We start from the raw sequence: 22140 nt of genomic DNA on the forward strand, positions 1-22140 counted from the left end.
GCTCCTTTCTTGAAATACTAGCAGAGGCAGACTACCGAATTAATTAACTCATGATTGTTCTCCACCCCGTTATCACCTTATTTTAAAATAAGTTCTTCATATGCATTGGTGTTGGAAATTACACACACCAAACCTATTCTACTTCTCTTCATAATGAAGTTGGAATAATTTTATTTCCTATATGAAAGGTGAATAATAATAATAATAATGAGGTGCTTAATTTCTCAGCAGAACACTTCACATTAACCTCTCAGTTTCATAAGCATAAATGTGAATTTATGAAATTTTGTTTCACAAAATGCTGTTATCCAAGAATATGAATTCTGTCCTTGTTTTGGTATAGAGTTCTTCTTTGCTAATCAACATCTGTCATCATCGCTCCAAGCTAAATGGATGGTAAAGTAACAAGGAAGATTATTCTTCTTTGATTACCCAATTTGTCTTAATTACAAGCTTCTAAAACATGTGCAGCTAAACAAATGAGGAGGAAAATATTTAGAACTGGTATTAAAAACAGCTGAAATTGCCTCAGCTGTGAACTTAACTGACTTGTGTATGTTTTTTAATAAAGATTCAGGTCTGAGTTCACATATAGGTGGTTAAAGAAATGAGGCACTTGTGTGCCAGTCACACTGAAATGGCAGTTTAAATCTGTAATACTGTAACACTTGGGTGACATATACTAAAACATTTTGAGAAGGTCAGTATGAAGCAAGCAGTCAGCTGTTGGGTTTATCATAGATAAATTCCTACAGAGTGCAGCAGCATTTAATACACCAGTGGAGCATGAAAAAACTGTGCAAATTAAATTGAGAAGCAGCTGCTTGTAGAAGATGAGTATCTTCGTATTGAACTTTGTAAGGTAGATTTAGGAGGCTGTATTAAAACTTAGTATCAAAAATCTCCAACCAGAATCTTGGGGTTTTGTAAAGAATAGTAATTGTGGAGATATGTAACTTATGTTGATACAAATTTGTTCTATATAACACATCCGAAATCAGTGGTAGAGTGTAGAAAAGAAGCCCTACAGAATTTCTTTTGAAAACAAGTGGAATATGCTCATTTAAATGAGATATTTATGAGGTATAAATGCTTAATATATACCAAAATACACATTTATGCACAGAGATATGCTTTTTTGTAGAAGAATATTTCATGAAGGTATGGTAGTGATTTAGGCCAACCTATTGTCAGTTCTGGATAGAGTGTGGAAGGGCAGAGATGGTGCAAGGTGCTCCATTGCTCCCTCACAGGAGTATGTTATGCTTCCATTGCTTTTGTGGGGAGGCAGACAGAAGATACACTTTTCATATACTGACAGGAAGAGACTTATTTTTTACATGTAATATTGTACTGAACTAAGGCGTTTTGCTAAAATGTGGGAGTGTTTATACTGTAATAAAACCAGTGATGAGCTCTGCTCCCTACAAGCAGCAAGAGGTTTGACAGAACATTTGAGTATCTCGGTTTGTTCTCTGGCAGCTAGCATGGTGTTGTATTTGCACTATGTTATTAAAAGACAGGGTTGTAGCTCATCTTCAGATTTTCTTCGACTCTTCCAGTAGTTACAATGCTGTGACCAGATAATTTGGTGATGTGGTGAACCTTGGTAAAATCTGTAAAGGCAAAGCAATGCTGTTGTCACATGCAGATGTGTATTTATTATATACATTGTTCTCATTGTTTAAACATTTCATATTTTAAAGGGAATATACCACTTAGCATCTCAAAGCCAAGTGATTTAACAGTAGAGTAAAAACTTGTTTTTAAACATGCAGGTGAAAAGAGTTGTCAACTGTGATGTCAGTCAGTGTTGTAGTTTATGTTAGATTTAGTGAGAAATTTCTTAGAAAACAATAACTCACTTTATAACTAGTTTGTTATTGGGTGTTTTTTTTTCTATTATCCAGTTATTAGCCTGGCCTTTTTCTGGGGAAAATGCTAAATAGTTACTGGAATTTTGGTAATGCATTATTTTGGGGAGGAACATTTTGAGTTTTGGAGTAGTTTGTCTCAGTTGATTTGAGTCATGCATGCTGTGTTTGAGTTTGTCACTAATTGATGGTTTGTGACCATGAGAGTTGGATCTTTTAAAAAGTGTTTGTTAGGTAAGAAGAAGAAAACATGTCTTCTGCTGCAAGGATGCCTTGGGGCAATTAAGAGTTTCAGGAGATTACAAAGATGTTTGTCAAAGGCAGACTTGAGGCTGAAGCCTTCACCATTTTGTTGTATTTGATTACTGGACGCTGAGGCCCAGAGTCATGCTGTCTCATTTTATGCTTCTCAGAGCTGAAGATTTGAACCTGTTACTCTTGAATTCGTTTATGGCCAGTGACAAGAGTACAGCTGGATGTGTTTCTGGATGGCCTGATCTAGTTCAAGATGTCCGGAGGTTGGATGAGATGACCTTTGAAGGTCCATTCCAACCCGAACTACTCTATAATTTTGTTCAACATCTTCGTCGCTGACATGGACAGTGGGATTGAGTGCTCCCTCAGCAAGTTTGCCAATGACACCAAGCTGTGTGGTTCGGTTGATACGTTGGAGGGAAGGAATGCCATCCAGAGGGCCCTTGACACGCTTGTGAGGTGGGCTGATGCCAACCTCATGAAGTTTAACCATGCCAAGTGCAAGGTCCTACACCTGGGTCAAAGCAATCCCAGGCACAGGTACAGGATGGGCAGAGAAGAGATTCAGAGCAGCCCTGCGGAGAAGGGCTTGGGGGTGTTGGTTGATGAGAAAATGAACATGAGCCACCTTCAGTGTGCGCTTGCAGCATGAAAACCAACCGTATCCTGGGCTGCATCAAAAGGAGTGACCAGCAGGTCAAAGGAGGTGATCCTGCCCCTCTACTCTGCTCTCCTGAGACCTCACTTTGAGTATTGTGTACACTTCTGGTGTCCTCAACATAAAAGGACATGCAAGTATTGGAACAAGTCCAGAGGGGGCCACAAGGATGATCAGGGGACTGGAGCACCTCCTGTATGAAGATAGGCTGAGAAAGTTGGGGCTGTTGAGCCTGGAGAAGAGAAGGCTGCGTGGAGAGCTCATAGCAGCCTTCCAGTATCTGAAGGGGGCCTATAGGGATGCTGGGGATGTACTATTCATTAGGGACTGTAGTGATAGAACAGGGGGTAACGGGTTAAAACTTAAACAGGGGAAGTTTAGATTGGATATAAGGAGGAAATTCTTTCCTGTTAGGGTGGTGAGGCACTGGAATGGGTTGCCCCAGGAAGTTCTGAATGCTCCATCCCTGGCGGTGTTCAAGGCCAGGTTGGACAGAGCCTTGGGTGGCATGGTTTAGTGTGAGGTGTCCCTGACCATGGCAGGGGGGTTGGAACTTGATGCTCTTAAGGTCCTTTCCAACCTAACTGTTTTATGATTCTATAATTCTATACTAATATGTGTAACTGTAATGCAGGGTCTGACTGATTCTGTGTTGTAGGTACTTAATATCTATATGCTTAGAGCTCATTGTTGCTGTGACTACTTGTATAATTTTATTCCTCCTCTTCCACCCTCCTGCCCCCTCATGAAATTTTCTGTCTGCCTTAGCTTTGTAAGTCATTTTGAAATCTTTATGTATGTTTCATGTCAGATGAAAAGCGTTGTGGAGCCCCACATGAGAGCCAGCAGAGCAAAAAGGTGGTGGTAGCCCAGCCCTTGGTCCAGACAAGCAGAGCAGTCCCAGTAGCTTTGAAAGCCTTACTCTGTAGTTAAGTGTGTGAGCTGCTGAATTCCAAAAATGCATTTTCTCCCTACTTCTGCAATGTACTTTCCTTTAAGCACATTTCTTCTAGCATCTGTAACGTGTACAAGGCACCTTGATATCTGCAAATGGTGAGGATAATATAGAATCAAAAGATTGATAGCAGTAACGTAATTTTATCTGCTGTTTTAGGTGGGTCCATATTGTTTGTGCCCTCTATGTTCCAGGAGTGGCATTTGGAGATATCGACAAACTGCGGCCAGTAACGCTTACAGAAATGAATTATTCAAAGTATGGTGCCAAGGTAAATTTAGAAGAGATGTTCTGCCAACAAGTAGCTTTATTTTACATTTTGATGTATAATAGAATAACATACATCTTATCAACTTTTTCTTCTTTATAGCAGTTGCAGTAATGTTCAGGACTAAAAATGGGATGAAGTTTTTTTTATGGTTGTTATATCATTGCTCATGCCATTGCTCTTCCCTGCCTTTTTCTTTCTATTTTCCTTACCACTGCTCTTCATAATTTCTGTCACTGTTTTTCCCCTAATTTCCCTCATTTTTTTACACAGGTGGTAATTACTTTCTTTTTTAAGTCAGATAGAGGCACATTGCCAAAATGTGGATGGAAATTGGAGAGGATTTATGGGATGCGAAATAGAGAAATGGAAGATTAGGTTGATTAAGCAAGTGACAGATGTACATTCAGTAAGAATTGCTTCAGGGTCTATATAATCATGGTCTAGAGTGTATATAAAAAGGTTGCTGCAAACCAATATTTAAAAAAAATCCACAACAACATGGGGCCCTCAATTTGAACAAAAAAATGGCTCTAAAATTAAAATGGGTTTACATGTAAATGTTTTGAATCCACTTGGAAAGTGATTGTGCACAATGCAGAAAACCATTGCAATGGACAGAGTGCAGCGCTCCATAATTTCAGTCATCCAGACACAGCTCTTTGTTTGTCCTCTGAACTTGTTGCAACTGAACATTTGCTGAGCAGTCATGTTGGTTTATGATATCGTACTTGTGTACTTAATTGTGCATGAACTGTCTGGGAGGGATTCAGTTGTTGCTCTGAAGGGAAATACAAGACATGGAAGTTAATACAAAAATTCATCCAACATGCTGTTTAAGTTGTTCAAGCACTTTTCCATTGCTTGTTGAATGTGAAATCAATAGTGGAGGTTGGGAGGGGGTGAAATTTTAAGTAGTGTCAACTGTGGGCAGCATAATTGGTTTCTGTACCATACAAGAGTAAACAGACCTGATCTGGTTTTATATAAGATGTAAATTGTTAAATATTAGACAAAATGTGCCTGAAATACCTACTGTGGTATTTTCCACCCTTCTGTAAAAGGAATGCAGTTTTTGCGAAGATCCTCGTTTTGCCAGAACTGGTGTGTGCATTAGTTGTGATGCTGGGATGTGCAGAGCTTATTTCCATGTGACCTGCGCTCAGAAGGAAGGCCTCCTCTCAGAAGCAGCAGCAGAAGAGGTACCTATAGAAAGGATAGAGTAAAAAAGTTATATCAAAAGCTTGTGAAGGCACCTGTAGTTGTGCCTTTGTTGCTCACTAACCATGAGCAGTACAGGTATATAACTTTCCTTGTGGGAACATTGATCTTAGCAATCAGAATGAAATGCAAACATTTATTACCTACTGATTAACTTCTAATACCTGTTCTTACCAGTTTTCTCCCTGTAATATCATTAAACCAATTCAGATCTGAAGCTCCTACTTCCAAATTCATTTTTATGGTATGAGTACTTTCAGGTTGCCAAATTTCATCCTGACGTGTATCATTTGAGCTAAGCCTGTAGTGTTCATAACTGCACAATTTTAACTTCTTGTTGCCTTAGGAAGTACCACAGGTAGGAAACAAGCAAACGTTACTTGTGCTATCGACACTGACACTTTTGTTTCTGAAAACCATGAAGTGGTTCTTAAAGGATTCACAAAATACTTTCTTCTGTGAGACTGAGAGTAGGAAGTTAGCACAATTACCTCATTGTTGGTCTCGATAAATTATGTACAATGTTGATTCTTCAAATACTCTCTGTGAATTTCTTATAGGCATATGCATTACTTGTTTTTCCACCTTAGTATTTTGTTACATGTTTTGGTTACATGTTGTCAAATGAAGGCTTCACACTGTCTTAATTTTAGCATGCTGCTAATTTTTGGAAGTTGTCACACTGAAAATCTAAATCAAAATACGTTTGTAGGGAAAGCCTGCATAGGTTTCATTGGTTCATGTGTTATACATGGAGTAAAGGAAAATATAATAAGCATTATTTATTAATATTTTATTACTATATGAGTGAAGACCGCTTTAAGTTTTTCTTCTTAGTTTGTAGGTTTATGATGATGTTTTTACACTTCGAAAAGATACTGCCAATGAAATATACTTCTTAAACCACAGTTACTTGTGGCTCAGATAGTTCTAGTCTGCTTGCAAGGTTTACAGGTGCTACAAGTTACTAAAAGCTTACAGCCATGATAATGTGCAGATCTGATGGAGAATGAAGAAATAGAGAAAACATCTAAAAGATGATAAATCATGTAGGAGTATAGCCATGAAAAACGTTTGGAAATTGTTTGAGAAAACCAAATATATTGCCTTTGTATTCTGCAGAATTGTTAACCCCTTGTAAGTTAACAATGCATGTTACATGTTAAAGGGATTTGTACTTAGAATTTTTTTCTACGGTTTTTTTTTTCTGGGTATGAGAAAATAGTACAGAGACTGAACAGTAGATAGTTAAGTAGTTAATGGATTTAAAAACATTTAGAGTCGCACAATGAAAACAGTGAAAAACCACTTTATATGGTAAATTACATTAACATGACAAAATTGATTTAGAAAGATATGTATTAGTTGTTTTTAAAAATGTGTCTGTTTGAATGTGTGAACTGATTGCCAGAATGTTTATGCTTTAAGAGACTTTTAGCAATGTATGTCTTACTTTATTTTTGTTCCTTCCCCTTTGTCTTCTCTGAAACAGGATATAGCTGACCCTTTTTTTGCTTATTGTAAACAGCATGCGGACAGGTTAGACAGGAAATGGAAGCGGAAGAACTACTTGGCATTACAATCTTACTGTAAAATGTCCTTGCAGGAAAGAGAAAAACAGCTCTCGCCAGAAGCTCAGGTATTGTACTCATGACGTAAGTGGACTGTGTTAATCATCCATGTTAAACAAGAAAGAAACAAAGAGGATGGGACATTTTTATTGTAGTAGGAAATAAAATCTGAAATATGTTGATTATGCTTGGTCATTTAACAAAGCAGTAAATGATTTGTATGTTTTGGTCTCTTAAGAACAAGTCTCAATAAAACAGTTATCAAAAAGGGATATCTATACTTGTCTGAATTGAAAAATCTTATTTTGGTTGATTTTGTGGCAAAAAGTTGGTAATGACATTTTCATTGTAGTTCGTAGATTTTCTTTAACGTTCCCTTCAAGGTTCTTGAGACAAAAAGACAGCCAGACAAAAATTACACATATTTCTATATCCAAGTTCAATAAAAATCTACTTTTTTTCCTTAGTAATATCTTGAATTTGGCAGAAGAGTTTAGCTTGCCTAAAGTTTTTTCTTATTAGGTATTTGTTGACTTTTTTTGTAGGCCTAAGTAGAATTCTTTGTGCTGGGTTTTTTCATAGTAAAGATTTCCTAAGAAAAAATTATTATGGTAGAGAAACTGAGTCTATGCTGCTGAGTGGAAGTTAACTGAAAATCTTAGGCAATATCTGTATTTCTGTCTAGTGGCAGATCCACGTAAAAGTGTTAGTTACTGCATAAGCTCAACTGATAAATGTCCTCTTGTAAACATTTAAATCCTTCTGGGTGGAGTTCGTGCACTTTCATGCGTTGTAATGTGTGTATTTCTGATTCTGAGGAATTTCTGGCACACTTTGCTTTCACTGCTTAGTCTGAGCTGCATTCTGTGGAAAAAAATTATAGATGGGTAGAAAAGCAGATTGCTACCTGAATGAATCCTGACTAATTTGTTGTAGGAAGCAGCAGATGCTGCAAAAAATGAAAGGCAGTTAAGGGAGAGAAATAACTGGTGGGTTTTGTTTTGTTTCCTTTTTTCTTATTTTTCTTTATCCCTGAAGGGGGAAGGGTAGCGTAATGATCAAAAAATAATACTTCATATAATCAAATTTTTAATTTAAAAAAATCATACCTTTTCTGCCTAGTTCTCCAAAGATCTTTGAACAGAAGAGAATATTAATTTAAAATGACCTGTGCAGGAGAGAATGAATATGAACAAACTATTGTAGAAGAATTTTGAATGAAGTATTTTTATGGGGTATTGAGCTTTGTGTACCCTGATTTAAAACTGGTTACATAATTTTTTGCTGAAGACACCACCTCTCAATTAGGTGAAATGCACCAATGTAGTAGAGGCATCACAATAGTAAGAATATTACCCAGCATAATGATAAGTGCTGGTTGTGCAAAATCAGTTTGAATCCAACAGGGTTCATTAGCTCTGTTTTCAGGCATTTGTTATATGGGATTGAGAATGATAAGTTCCCAGCATTTTCTCCCTTTCCTCCTCTTTTCCCTCAAATGTAGCCACTGCAGGTTTTTTAATCTAAATAACTTGGATTAAATATTTTGAAACTGAAAGTTTAGTATTGTGTGTGTGCGTGAGTTTACATGGATGGAAACAAATTGGATGTCTGATAAGTCCATTTCCATGACCAGTTGTATGTATGGGATTTTATGAAGTAATTGTCTTTGAGTGGTTTCTGTGCCTTTTTAGAAATGTAGAGCTGTAAGGGGTACTTACTTACTAAAAATGTCTGACTGGGGAGTACACACAAAGTATGTAGAAATTCACCCCTTACCATATGTTTTCTACATGAGGAAATTAATACCCCACCAATAAATTCAACCATCTTTGGTAAATAAAGATTTTGTCTGAGAAATAAGAATCTTGAGACAGCTTAATCTAGAGAAAAACATTAAGAAGTGTATATATATATATATATATACATATTTATATACACACATATATATATATTTAGATAATATATATGTATCTACACATATATAGTGTGTGTGTATATATGTATGTACATGCAAAAGCTCACTTCTGGGAGAGACTGTAGGTTTAAGTAAGGTTTGCAAAGATTGAGTTAACATAGGCAAGTATGCAGTTTTACAAGTAATATATGTGGTATTTTGAAAGTGGAGTTTTGAGGCACAGTTTTGAAGGAGAAAAAAAAAAAAAGAGTATTTGGTACTTTGTAGCCCAGGCAGGAATAACTGAGCCAGTGATATGGCAAGTCATGTAGCCTGAAAAGAAAGTAAATCCCTCTAAAGAGTATAATATACAAAACTACCTAAGACTGTTGATGGTTAGAAGATGTTCTGTCTTGAAATACTTTCTTTATGTCCTTGAGTAAAGCATATACTTGAAAATAGCTTAAATCCAACTAACTTGAGTTCAGTATTCCATTTAAACATTAGTCATTTTAATCTGTCCTCTATTTCTGGAGTAAGGCTCTGTATGACGACTTAAATGACTGCAAGGATTTCAGGACTGAGCATGTATTGAGTAAAGAAGTGTCTTAGCTGAGGAGGCTATAAACCATCCTTGTCCCTTCCAGTGGCGAATGAGACGGTGGCTGTAGGTTGGTGTGTTGCTTGCTGTTGTGGGTCAAAGAAAAAAGCCCTTGGGGTCAGAGCTGGCCTGCATGCCACATTTGCCATGTTTCTTGGTCGTTAACGTTCAAGACCTACTAAGGTAACGTGTGTCAAACTGTCTGTGGTATTATGTTCAACGATTCTGTTTGTAATCAGAAATGTGGCTTAACCATAGCATGTATATATACACACACTTTTTAGTGTTTGTCTCAGGAGTATCTCATACCATATGGTCAAGCAGTCAGATTAGTTTAGTTTCTTCTTTCTGCAGGCAAGTAAACAACTTCTAACTGATAGTCAGCTGGAGTTTTGCCTCTGAAGGCTTGTATGTTGATGTCATTTTCTGCCAGAATTGCCACTGCATAGAGTTCCCACACGACAGTGTTTTCCAGCTGTCGGTAACAACTTGATCTTCTGCGGTGGATCTCCCAGATGGTCACAAATATACAGATGTCATCAACAATATATATTGTGAGCTGCTTTTGCCTAGTTCACTTCTGTTTGGCCTGTGGTTTTGGCACATTATAATCAACAAATTTAACATTTATAATGAGATATGGCATTGAGAAAGGAGTTCCTACAAAAGGATGTCAAATAGGGCAGAAATGCCCTTCTTCAGCTTTTATTGCTCACATAGATACCAATTTAAAATGTATCTAAATGTGTTTTTGATAGGTCAGCCAAGGCTTTTCCCTGTAGTGAGTTTTCACAGTCCCATCAAATTATCATTATTAGATGGGATTGTCTGAAAGCCAGCAGTCATTTGTGTTACTTTCTTTGGTGGGAAAATCTCATCAAGAGACCTGTGTCTAGCTCCAAAACCTCTTGAAAGAACAATTTTATTTGTACATGCATTTTGAAGTAAAGTCTGTCAGTGGCTGTTTCTTGAAACATAGAGTTCTGGAATGAAAATGGCATTGATTAGATTGTGTGGCTTTTAAAATGGAAATAAACTGCAGATGTGATCCAGAAGGTTACAATTCAAAACCAGTTTTGAATTGTACTCTTATGTTTTTAATTTATGGAATTCTTTATTGCAGGCACGCATCAATGCCAGGCTACAACAGTATCGTGCCAAGGCAGAGCTGGCCCGCACTACCAGGCCTCAGGCCTGGGTGCCCAGGGAGAAACTACCACGACCACTTACTAGCAGTGCTTCAGCCATACGTAAACTTATGCGCAAAGCCGAATTAATGGGAATTAGCACAGACATTTTTCCAGTGGATACTTCAGATACCAGTTCCAGTGTTGATGGAAGAAGAAAACATAAACAACCAGCTCTCACTGCTGATTTTGTGAATTATTACCTTGGTAAGAATGACAATTTTGTATTTTCCTCACTGAAGAAGAATAATCACTTTGCTGTATTTGTACTGTACTAATTCATTGCTTTTTTCCTTCTATGTCCTTGTTATTAATAAGTCAATATGAATTATTACTTCTGTTTTAGGTTAGGTATATTATTGCTTACTATCTCTACACAAAGTTATTTTTTAAAAAGGACGTTTAGGAAAAGAAGAGAATCTTTCAGATGTAAACAGGAGGCTGAACTGTTTTTGCTAAGAAAGGAGTGGAAGCTTAGTTACCTTTTGGAAGAATTTAAATAACACTGTGCAGCAAAAATGTGTATGTTATGACTGTTCATTCTACTCATTCTGTGTAACTATAGGCTATAGTTCTGTGGTTTTGTGTTGTTACAGTTTTATGTTTTTCATTGCTTCACTTTCTTTAGTGCTTAACACTTGAAAATCATAGAATCATAGAATAGTTAGGGATGGAAAGGACCTTAAGATCATCAAGTTCCAACCCCCCTGCCATGGGCAGGGACACCTCACTCTAAACCATATTACCCAAGGCCTCGTCCAACCTGGCCTTGAACACCGTCAGGGATGGAGCATTCACAACCTCCCTGGGCAACCTATTCCAGTGCCTCACCACCCTAACAGGAAAGAATTTCCTCCTTATATCCAATCTAAACTTCCCCTGTTTAAGTTTTAACCCATTACCCCTTGTCCTACCACTACAGTCCCTAAGGATAGGAAATAATTCAGTTTTCTTTTAAATAGAGAGAAATATGCGCATGATTCAAATCCAGGAGAATATGGCTGAACAGAAGAATATCAAGGATAAATTAGAGAATGAGCAAGAAAAGCTTCATGTGGAGTATAATAAGGTAAAGAAAAAGGGATTATAAACCATTATACTGTTTTAATATTGCTGTTGTTAACTTTGATTGCATTTTGCTTTCCAGACAAAGTGACTTTAGAAAGATACAAACTATGCTTTCTTTAAAAGTAGTACTTTAAAATATGATCTTGTAAAACTATTCTATGGTCCTTACCTCCTATACAAGTAGAATTAATTTCTAAAGTGTCACATGTTCGCTGGGGAAAAGTTCTTTTAACTGACCCCACTGAGAGCTGCAGTAATAAGCTGCACATGTACAGACAGATCTCTCTTATGAGTGAACTGTATCTTAAGGCACTTCTTGTTTTCGGTCTTTGTATAGATTTCATTTGTGACTTTTGAGACAACAGACTTTGATTTGTTTTGCTTGTGTGTAGTTCTAGGTTATTTTTGAACCTGCTTGGTTCTCTGCTTGGAATCCTACTTGATAAGTGGGAATCTAGGATTGTCAAGAGTGCTATTTATTTATTTATGTCAACTCCAACTCATGCTATATTTAATGACTTGGATATTTTTTCAGGCTGAAATAATTCACACAACCATCATGTCCTCTACATGTTTTGTTTAAGTATAGGCTTTGCTCCCACGAAATGTTGCTAATATATTTTTTATTAACTTATCATAATGGTTAAAAAAGCATTTTGTGTTTTTATTGATTTTTTACTAAATGGTTATCTGTTTATTTTAATCTTTGAATATTTTGAAATAGAACATAGAAATACTGTATCTGACAGATGACATGCTGCTGTTCTTGCTCAATTCAGCAACCTACCAAGTGATGGTTAGTGATGACAAAAAATAGTATTGCTGTTAATTGTTAAACTGTTGAGTGTGTGTTTTAAGTGAGAATACACTGAGATGAAGCAGCGGGCCTTTGTGAACTGCCCAAAGGTGATAAAGGGAAAGGAGATCATGCATGAGGCTTTTAGCTAACTTAACAGGTTGTATATGCTGCATGGTAACTAAAAGTTGCTTCCAGAAGTAAAAAAACAACTCTTTTTTTTTTCTGCTTGAATCCTTTTATAAATTATATCTTTCTGTTGAGAGTGAGTGTTCTTTGGTATATATATATATATAGAGCTGGAATTCAGTTATATGGTTGCTCATTACCATCTTGCTGCTCAAGTAATATGGACAGCACATACAAGATGTTGCTGTATTTTACGTTTGCTATCTAAGTGACTTTATGAAACCTTATTTTCATGCTGAAACGCTCCAGATCTTTACAAAACAGGTGTCTGTCCAGGTTTTCATCTTAGTTCTTTTAAATTGCTGAAAGATTGTGCTGGTCTCAGCTATGCAGAAATGAGTTCCATTGTTTTTTTAATCCCACAATAAAGTAATGCACCCTAGATAGATAAGAGGTTGAATAAATTTTATTAAATAACTCCTAAAGGTTTTTCATTCCTGTTGATATTTTTTCCTTTAATTTTTCAGCTGTGTGAATCCTTGGAAGAGCTACAAAATATGAATGGAAAACTGCGAAATGAAGGGCAAGGCATTTGGGCTCTGCTGGGTAGAATTGTTGGACAGGTTGGTGTTTGGGATTTTTTTTCACCCCTCTTTATAGTTCATACACAGACCTGGTTTTCTAAGAATAGCTCTTTTTGTTTCTGTCTGTCACATCTATGGCCAAATAAATTGATTTGATCAGGCTTTACTTTGGGGATGATGTTTCCTGATTGAAATATCTGGACTTCTGCAAACCACCTACTGGGGACCTGTAGCTTAATTTTGTTGTTGTAAAAGCGATCTTGTTTGCAGAATTCTTTCATTTGGTATAACTGATTGACCTGTCATTTGTGATGAACCGTGATGTGAAGCATAAGTTAAACCTACCATTTTTGTCTGTACATTGTCTTTAGTTATTGTAGGCTTCAAATGATATAACTTTTTATGGCTTTTATAAGAGAAAGATCTTTAAAAATTTAGTGTGTGTGTGGTGGTTTTTCGATGAATAGAGCAGAATATTTTTATGATGAATATAAATATCCAGGGGACAATGTGGATTACTTCCTGTTGTCAGCAGTTATCTTTGTTCTTATTGATGTGGGGAAAAAAAGTATAGATTCTTGCAGTATTTTGATATGCTTTATGTCAAAATTATTAAGTGGACATTTTAGATATCAGATATTAAAATTATTTTTAATTAGGATTTTAAAGAAGATTGAAGAAACTTTTCATTGTGGAAATGCAGATATACACTTAGGTCACAGTTTTGTCATGTCCTTTGGTACTGCCTAATTTGTGCTTCTGTTGAGAAAATGAAGCTTAGCCTTTCTTTATGCAGTCATAGTTCTTAAGGTATGCTAGCTTATTCTAGTTCTGTTCACGCTCCTGGCTTTTCTACTTGTGAAGAAGGATTCTCAGATAACATATCACTCTTGAGTCAAGATTGTTTTTTCCCTCCTTTTTAAGATGGCTTTGAGAAAGTATTCAGAAATATATCCTGCTGCAAATGTTACTAAATTAAAAAAAAAAAAAAAAAGTTAGTTGAATAGGATTCATTTACACAGCTTGCATGACATTTTTTTTCCAGTTGGTTGAACAGATGCAGACCCACGGGGCTGCTGAGAAATGACTTTGATAGATGGCTGCTGTCTGAGAAGCTGGTATACTGCAGATTAGTAGAAACCCAAAGAGAATCTAGTCTGCTTTGTGGAGGGCTTGGTCCAATAAGATAATTTTTCTCATTAACCTATCGAGCACCAGGGTAGCAATGATGTTGGGGAAAATAAACTGCCTCAGTATTCTTCTGTCATTTAATGAATTTGCCTTTGCTTGTTTCAGCTTCCCAGTAAAATGCATCCTTGTCCATCAGTCTATTTCAATCTTGAATTAAAAATTTAAAAGCTAGTATTTCAATGTGGGTTTTATTTGTTGAATTGAGAAAATAAGTATATTGCTTTATATTTCAAAATCATACTAAAGTAAACATCTGTAGTTCCTCTTGTCTGTAAAACAGCTAGCTAAGCAATTTCCTACTCATAATTTGATTCTTGTTCTTCGTGAACTGAGATTGTATTCTTTTAAAAGTCTCAGGACTCATGTGTACTGCATTTGTTCAAATCCAACAGAAACTGAACATACCAGCAATTTTACGAGCTCCTAAGGAAAGGAAACCAAGTAAAAAGGAAGGAGGAACACAAAAGACATCTGCACTTCCAGCCGTACTTTATAGGCAAGTAACAAAGTCTTGACAGAATAGGTACAATATCTAGTAAGTCATAGTTTCACAAAAGTGCTGAGAAAATTGTTTGCTTCAGTTTAGATTAACAGAATGCATTAGTGGTCTATATGCTTTACTTATTTCTGAAGGCTAAGTTGAAGAGTAGTCAGTTCTTTGCCTTAGCACACATCAGTAAGAGCTGTGTTTTTTTTCTAATACAACAGCAGCACTTTAAGAACAAAGGTAACTTTACAGCTGGGTCCTTTGTTTCTGTTGTTGTGAAAACTTATAATTGGTCATCTTGTCTTTTGAATGCAATCATCTGTGTTGATTTTGCAGACAGTGCTCTTGTGATTTAGTCACAGCGGCTGGGTGCATAAAACACTTGGCATATTAGTAGTTTTACTTTTTACTCCTGGGTTGGGACATAGTTTGAGATATCTTATGGTTTAAATTTCCCTACTTGTATTTCTAGTATTTCCCATGAAAATAAAATGTATTCACTTATTCTGTAATTGTTCCCCCTTTTCTCCTCTCCTATAAGTTGTGAAGCTACTGACTGCGTTTTAAGTAAGCCTGACAGTGGAACATATGCTAGGATCCCAGAGTATAACTGTGCAAAGGATGCATGTCATCTTGGATCTTCTCTTGCCACCAGTTGAGAAGTGTCATAGTCTGTTGCTTATCTAGAGGTCAGCAGTCAGACGTTCACCCACAGATACAGCGGGCAGTATCTTGCCCAGCTAGCAGGCTAAATAAAGAAAATGGGTTACCTGAGGAAAAATTAGTTCTAGTGCTATGAGAGGTGGAAATCCTGAGAATATGGCAATGGGCTGAGGATTTGGCAATTTAGATGTATACATAAACAAATTAGAGGAGTCATGCTTTACTAGTTCTGTTTTGTTCAAATCCAGTCATTTAGCTCCTCCCATTTTATAATGGAATCAATGAACACCTGATCTTTTGAAAATAACTAAAATTTCAAAGCCAGTAAAATAATCATAATGATAATAAAAAGGAAATGTTATTTCTCATGAGTTGATATGTTGCCCAGCATAATAGCAGCACAGGCCTATTTCAGGGTGCTTGCATAAAATAAGCATATGATTGCTAAGACTGGTATTAGCACCATAATTTGCCATTTGGATGGCACAGGTAGTATTTTTTCCCTTTGCCATTTAGTACATTTTGTTGAAGTATTATGTGATTACTTTCTGGTTAGAAGTCATCAAAAAATCAGATTGAAAGTCATTTTCTTGATAAATTAACTATATTAGGTGCTTTTTATGCTTTCCTGTACATAGGTAGAAGCTTCTTAAAAAGTAATTATGCACTTAATTGGTGCATGAAAATTGAAGTTGCCACGTTTGTATTTAAACTGGGGAATGTGCTGTGATGTATTGTTTATACTTTATGATATCAAATGTAATTATTATGCTTTTCTGTTACCTACATTAAAAGTTGTGGAATTTGCAAGAAGAATCATGATCAACACCTACTGCTGCTGTGTGATACTTGTAAACTCCATTATCATCTTGGTTGCCTGGATCCACCTCTTACAAGGATGCCAAGGAAGACCAAGAACAGTTACTGGTAAGAATGCAGTTGATGATAGTTTTGTTATCTCTGTACTTAAAGTAGGACATAAATGTGAATATATTTGCAATTCCTATTTGCAAGTCTATTTATATATATAGACATTGCTATAATGCAGTTTGAACTGAGTCATTTTATTTTCAGGTTATTAGCAGTCATATTTCAAGGTAAAAAAAATAGAAGTTGTAGAGATTTTCTCATTACTAGCCACTGTGGAGAAACGGATTTTAGCTTTATTTTTCTTAGGTTTTGAGGTCAATTGTGGCTATTAATGCTGCTATATAGTAGTGGTAGGAAACTATAGGCTGCTTTCAGGAAATAAAAGACTTGGTCTTCCGTTTATCTTAGGGTGCAGATATGCAATTCTCTGTTCAGATCTTTGAGATAATACCTGTAAATACTTAAAAATACCACTTGTAAGTAGTAGATCAGTTTATTACAATATGGAGAATCAGTTGGGTTTACTTCTGTCTTATGACTCAAATCTGCAATGCCAGTAGCATATAATATAACTGTCCTTGCTGCAGTTACATTTCCATGAGTTAAAAATTTTATTTTGTGCCAGTGGAGCAGAACATAAGCTAAGTAGTACAATAGAGAACTGGTAACATGGTAGAGGTGCAGATTTCCAAACTGCAATAAAACTAGTGTGCTGCTATATTGTGTGATCATTCTTTATGTTTCTAAACTGCTCTGAAAGCAGTTATTTAGAAGCAGTTTTTGTCTGGCAAGAAGTTCATGTACAGCATCTCTAGGAATCACCATCATCTTGTCTGAACATTCATGTAGCAAATCAGAATGGTATAAGAATTAATTCTAAGATGCAGTAAAACCTTTTTCATCAGGAAAACTTTTATATTTTTTTTGTAAGTTTTTTTTATATTTTATTTTAAACTTCCATAAAACATTTACTTAAGTCATTTTTCTGTGTAGTTTTACTGATTGTGAGCAGGGCAAGATGGCAGGTACATGAAATGGGAGGTCTATCATTTTATTATATTTTAGCATAACAAAAGCTGGATTTATCCAAATAAATTTTAAATTATAAAGGAAATCTCAGTAGAGATCACCATCACTAATACTTTTCTGAATTTAATTTTCCTTTAATGACTTACTGCGGTCTGTGATTTTGGGCTTTTCATTATTTAAAGGGCATTCTGAGCTCTTTGGTTAAATTTGTTACATGGAGACTTTTTTTTGTAACCTTTTTTTGGAGCTTCTGAGTTTGCCAGGAGGTTCTTGATTTTTTTTTTTTCCTTTTTCCATTTATTTTTTTTTTGTTCTGCCTTTTAAGCACGTTGAAAAGGTTCACAAAAAGCTGTCAGTCCAAAAGATGTAAGACCACAATTCTCAGTAGGTGTTAAAGCCAGAATAGGTCAGGTTAGGTAGCAAAACTCTTTCATTTCAAAGCTGTAAGTTATCTTTGTTATGAATTTCATGCTTCAGTTATACCTCAGATGACAAACTTAGCTTTTACTTTTAATTAGCTGAAGCATATTCTGAAAAGTGAGATTATAGCAGTCAAATTGAGCTGTATTGATTGCATTCTTTTCATCATTGAACATGCCCTTATACATTCTTTTCAGGATCAGTAGAGAGCATATAGAATGGACCCTTAATCTGTGTTTGATTTCAGCAGGTTTCCCCTCCCCCCCCCGCTGTTTTGAATAAAATTTTAATCTTTTGATTAAGCTATGAAGAAAAGTGCAGGTGGTTTTTTTTTTTAATATGGTGCCTGTGTACTTTTCAGGTATTTGTATAGGATATCATGTGAACTTACGCAAAAAGATAAAGTGCGAAAATGGGTATAGCAGGAAATTCCATGAAACGTTAGGCAGGTTGAAAGACCTTGAATACAGTGGGTAAAAGTTTTGCCTTTAGTCGTCTTTTAAAATAGTATGCAGGAAGCAGTTAAAACTAAATGTTTGTTACTTTGTTACTTTCTGTTTCATTATCACTGATAATCGTTTACTCACAGTTGCTAACTTGAACCTTTGCAAAAATTTTGATGGTTAGAGTCATATACTTGATCAATACATATTTGTTTAAACATAAGGTAGTTCAGTTAAACATTAGGCAACATGAATTTATTTCATAGGCTTCATATTTTATACTGTGTTTGAGCATGTCAAATGCTGCAGCTTATATGTGTGATGCTACATAACCTTATTGATTATTTACTCTGTCCATTTCATACTCAGCATTTAATAGAAATGTAATTTACAGTATACAGGAAAGGATTTTGAAATTGTTTAACTAAATCCACTATTTCATGTAATGGTAAGGGAAAAATAAAAGATATCTTTTTTTATAGTTAAAACCTAATTTGTTAAAGCACAAATAATAATTAGTTATCTGAATGTTTCTAAACATGCAAAGGAGGTAATGAAATCATAGTAAGAGTTTAGACCTAGTGAGTACCAGTGTCTCACAGCTTATTAGAAATGGGTTTCAAGCATTTAATACTAAGAATTTTCCCTGTTCAGGGACCTGACAGTTTTCTCCAAGGTAACATTTATATATATGGAATATTTTAAAAAGAAATTTTTTGTAACATATGAAGTTCAAAGCCTGTCCTCATTTCAGATGGATTTATTTTGAGAGGAAGAGCATAACAACTATTTTACATAATAAAACATGAAAGCATTAATTTCTGTCTGTTTTGATGTGGTGCCTTCAAAGTAGACCAGCAACTCTAATCATAAAATGCTGTGGCATGCTTCTATTTAAAAATTTGGAAATTTTTCATTTCTTAGAAAACCTGTTGATTACACACTAGAATATTCTTTTGATTCACATTATCATAAAATTAAGTCTTGTTATTTTCTCTGACAGCTGTGTACTCTTACACTCCTGCCTATTCTAGATGGACTGGGAACTGTACTTTCCTGGTAGAGAACGATCTGAACAGATATGTAATGTAAACAATGCACAAGTGTTGCCAGACAATACAATGAATCAAAATCTGGTTATAAAGTATCAACATTTTCAGTAAGGAAATGCAACACAGACTAGCTCTTTCTATTGAAATGAGGTTGGTGAAAAACAATGATGATTGCGAGTAACATAAAAAATGCTGGAGGTGGGGATGAACCAAACAAGGATTAGTGATCAAAGCAGGCTTGGTGGGTTTTAATTTTGTTCTGGCAGACTAGGTTATTTTAGTGGTAACTTTGTGGTAGGGGGTATTGGCCACAGTACAGACTGAGTTGTGGAGTTCCTGACCAGTAGACCCGTGAACACAAGATACATGTCAGTATCTGGACATTCATTCATATTCCTGACCCTATTCATTCAAGTATTGATCCAGCACATCTTGATTGTTTTTGCATCCGAATTCACTGAATGATGATACAAAGTTATTAATTTTTATACATGTGTGATTGCAGTTTAATGTTGTGTATAACATTACTTTTTATGTGTTTGTCACTTGTCTTGATTAGGCTGTTGCAAACACCAGATTTTCCATACCTTAACTGTCTCAAAAATGCTCTTTGAAGCTCTTGGATGAACCATTTTTGGTTCATATACAGTCTTTTATCTCCAGAATAAGAGCAGTCTTCCTTTTTCCACTTCCAGTACATCATTTGACATGTGTGATTTATGCAAATTCTGGAGCATAGGTGTCATCTGAAAACTACAATCCATGTTTCTGAAGTTCAGAGTGCTTTATTTCTTTGTAAACAGTGGAAGAAGTGATTTATCACAGAGGATGTCTGAGATCTGTTGCCTCCTAATTAAAACCAACTAAAATTCTAATACAGTTTTTGTTTTTTATATACTGAGGGCAGGACTGTTTTCTGGAAGCACTATAGTGGTGTTCACTTAGCACAGAAGACTTAAATTGGCTCCTTTGACAGTAAGCAGTGTGCACAAGGTGCTGGTTTCTTCTAAATCTTCTTCCGGCCTAATGCTCAGTTGTGTTTATAAGAATGACTTTCTTGTTCAGCCTGCGTCCTTTGTATTTTCATCACATAAGGCATTCTGAAACTATGCAGCATAACACAGCTAAGGCAGTCTAATTCATCTGTAAAGTGATATTGGAGTAAAAGCTCAATTCTTCCTAATTTTGGTAGTGTTAACTTTTCAATAAAATATTTTCATATGATTTTATCTGGTTTTCTCATATAGCAAGGATGTTGTTTGCTTTGTTATTAAAATTTCAAATATGAAAACAGATTTGTATTAAGTTTACCAGTATGTTGTTGGCTTTGTGCCCTGTTTGTGAGTTTTTCAAGTTGGTGACCTTTCATTTATAAAGAAATGGTGTTCAGTGTTTCCTCTGCTTTTCTCATTATCGTGTCACAAATTTCCATGTGCCAGGCCCATCAGTTAAAGTACATTCAGATTTATATTTTTTTTATGTGTAAACCTGCAGTATAAGGAAACATCATAATGTTACCATTTTAACTAAATTTTGGGGGAAGTAACAGGGTTTTGTCTCTACAGTTTTTGTTTCACTCTACTAAAAAGCACCCCATCTCCCAACTGTCCCTCCATCCTTGTTTTCTCAGGGTTGTAGATACTCACATTTTCACACTGTAAAATTCCAGGCATCAATCTGTTAGTTTCTAGAACTTCATAAACAGAAAGAAGTTTGGTCCTTGAGTGCTTTCTATGGCACCATTGTAGAGTCACACATATTTTGAAGCTGCCTATGCTCAAAAATTTATTCACCACCAGGCAGCACAGAAACATTTGCATTGTGCAGTTACAAAAAAACAGTTTCAGTGTTAGCCTGGACCATTAATAATTTTTGAAAATCAATAATGTATGTTCCTTGTCACTTGCTATTCTTGTCATTTCCTAGTGAGTTGAAAACATCCATTTGCTTTGTGAGATGGGAAGGTATCTGATACCATTGATTTGTGTATCAAGTCAGATTGAAAACACAACAAAACCGTGCAGCTGCTTTTCTTCTGTAGGTAGTTGGTGCTTTATCAAAGACTTTCTGTATGATTAAAAGGTTTCAAATAATGACTGAGATTTTTTGATGGATCAAGCATTTCCAGTAATTTTTAGTAATAGGCACATTTTAGCAGTAGGCATATCGGTGCCTATAGCTGTTTTTCTCTAAATCTATATTAGTCAAATCCAGACTAAAAGCAAAACAAAACCTTTGTACAGAAGTTGAATCTTTGGCACTATTTTGCATGTGCTGAATGGCAGTACTTGCTAATTTAGAGGCAGTAGAAGACTGTTGGAGTAGTTGGAAAGGTGACCTGTTGTCATAGGTTCTCTATTCGCTGATTGTCCTTGAAGAGGTGAAATTAAATGAGCATGACTTAAGCATAGCCAAAAGGAAGGGGAGTCATATGACTGCTTTCTATGAATATATTAGGATTAAACAGCGGAATGGGAAAAGAGTTCTTTAAAATCAAGAACCATGTTGAAATAAACCATAATAAGAGCTGAAAGTTAGGAGATTGTTTCCAAGTCAGAGGCATGTGTGTCTGTAATAGCTTTTCTGTGGGCCCTATGGGAGCTAACAGCCAAAGCACTTTATGGTTGAAGCTTGACTGCTTTGTAATAGGGTTGATAAGATGTGGTTGCCTGTAATAGTAGAGGCTATTCCAATAAATCAGGAGGTTGCTTCTAAGTTCATGTTTATAACTTTGCTTTTTTCCCGTCACCTTCAGTGTATATGTGAAGTTCTGTTCTGTGATTCATAACCTGTCCCTCCCCTCCCCCGTACTATGATTTTGGAGCTCTCTTCTTGTAGCTCTAGCTTTTTTCTAATTTTGATTTCTGAGACATTCGCACCACCTGTTTCAGAGCAAGCTCAGTCATAACAATGATATTTCA

At 35.8% G+C, this 22140-nt stretch overlaps 1 protein-coding gene across 2 annotated transcripts in view; it reads left to right on the plus strand.

The window, feature by feature from the left end:
* The window catches only part of PHF14 (PHD finger protein 14), a 163086-nt gene that overhangs the window by 29024 nt on the left and 111922 nt on the right, over positions 1–22140 (plus strand). For both annotated transcript variants that reach the window (XM_061344711.1, XM_061344710.1), the window contains exons 6-13: positions 3902–4013; positions 5075–5212; positions 6724–6870; positions 10424–10694; positions 11450–11556; positions 13008–13103; positions 14648–14743; positions 16193–16332. In XM_061344711.1, the coding sequence (XP_061200695.1) occupies positions 3902–4013; positions 5075–5212; positions 6724–6870; positions 10424–10694; positions 11450–11556; positions 13008–13103; positions 14648–14743; positions 16193–16332 (1107 nt within the window). The remainder of the gene's footprint in view (positions 1–3901; positions 4014–5074; positions 5213–6723; positions 6871–10423; positions 10695–11449; positions 11557–13007; positions 13104–14647; positions 14744–16192; positions 16333–22140) is intronic.

Source organism: Neopsephotus bourkii, unplaced genomic scaffold (genome assembly GCF_033783945.1).
Source record: "Neopsephotus bourkii isolate Nb327-2 ecotype Australia unplaced genomic scaffold, CSIRO-AGI_Nbou_v1 NB_233, whole genome shotgun sequence".
Lineage (NCBI taxonomy): Eukaryota > Metazoa > Chordata > Aves > Psittaciformes > Psittacidae > Neopsephotus > Neopsephotus bourkii.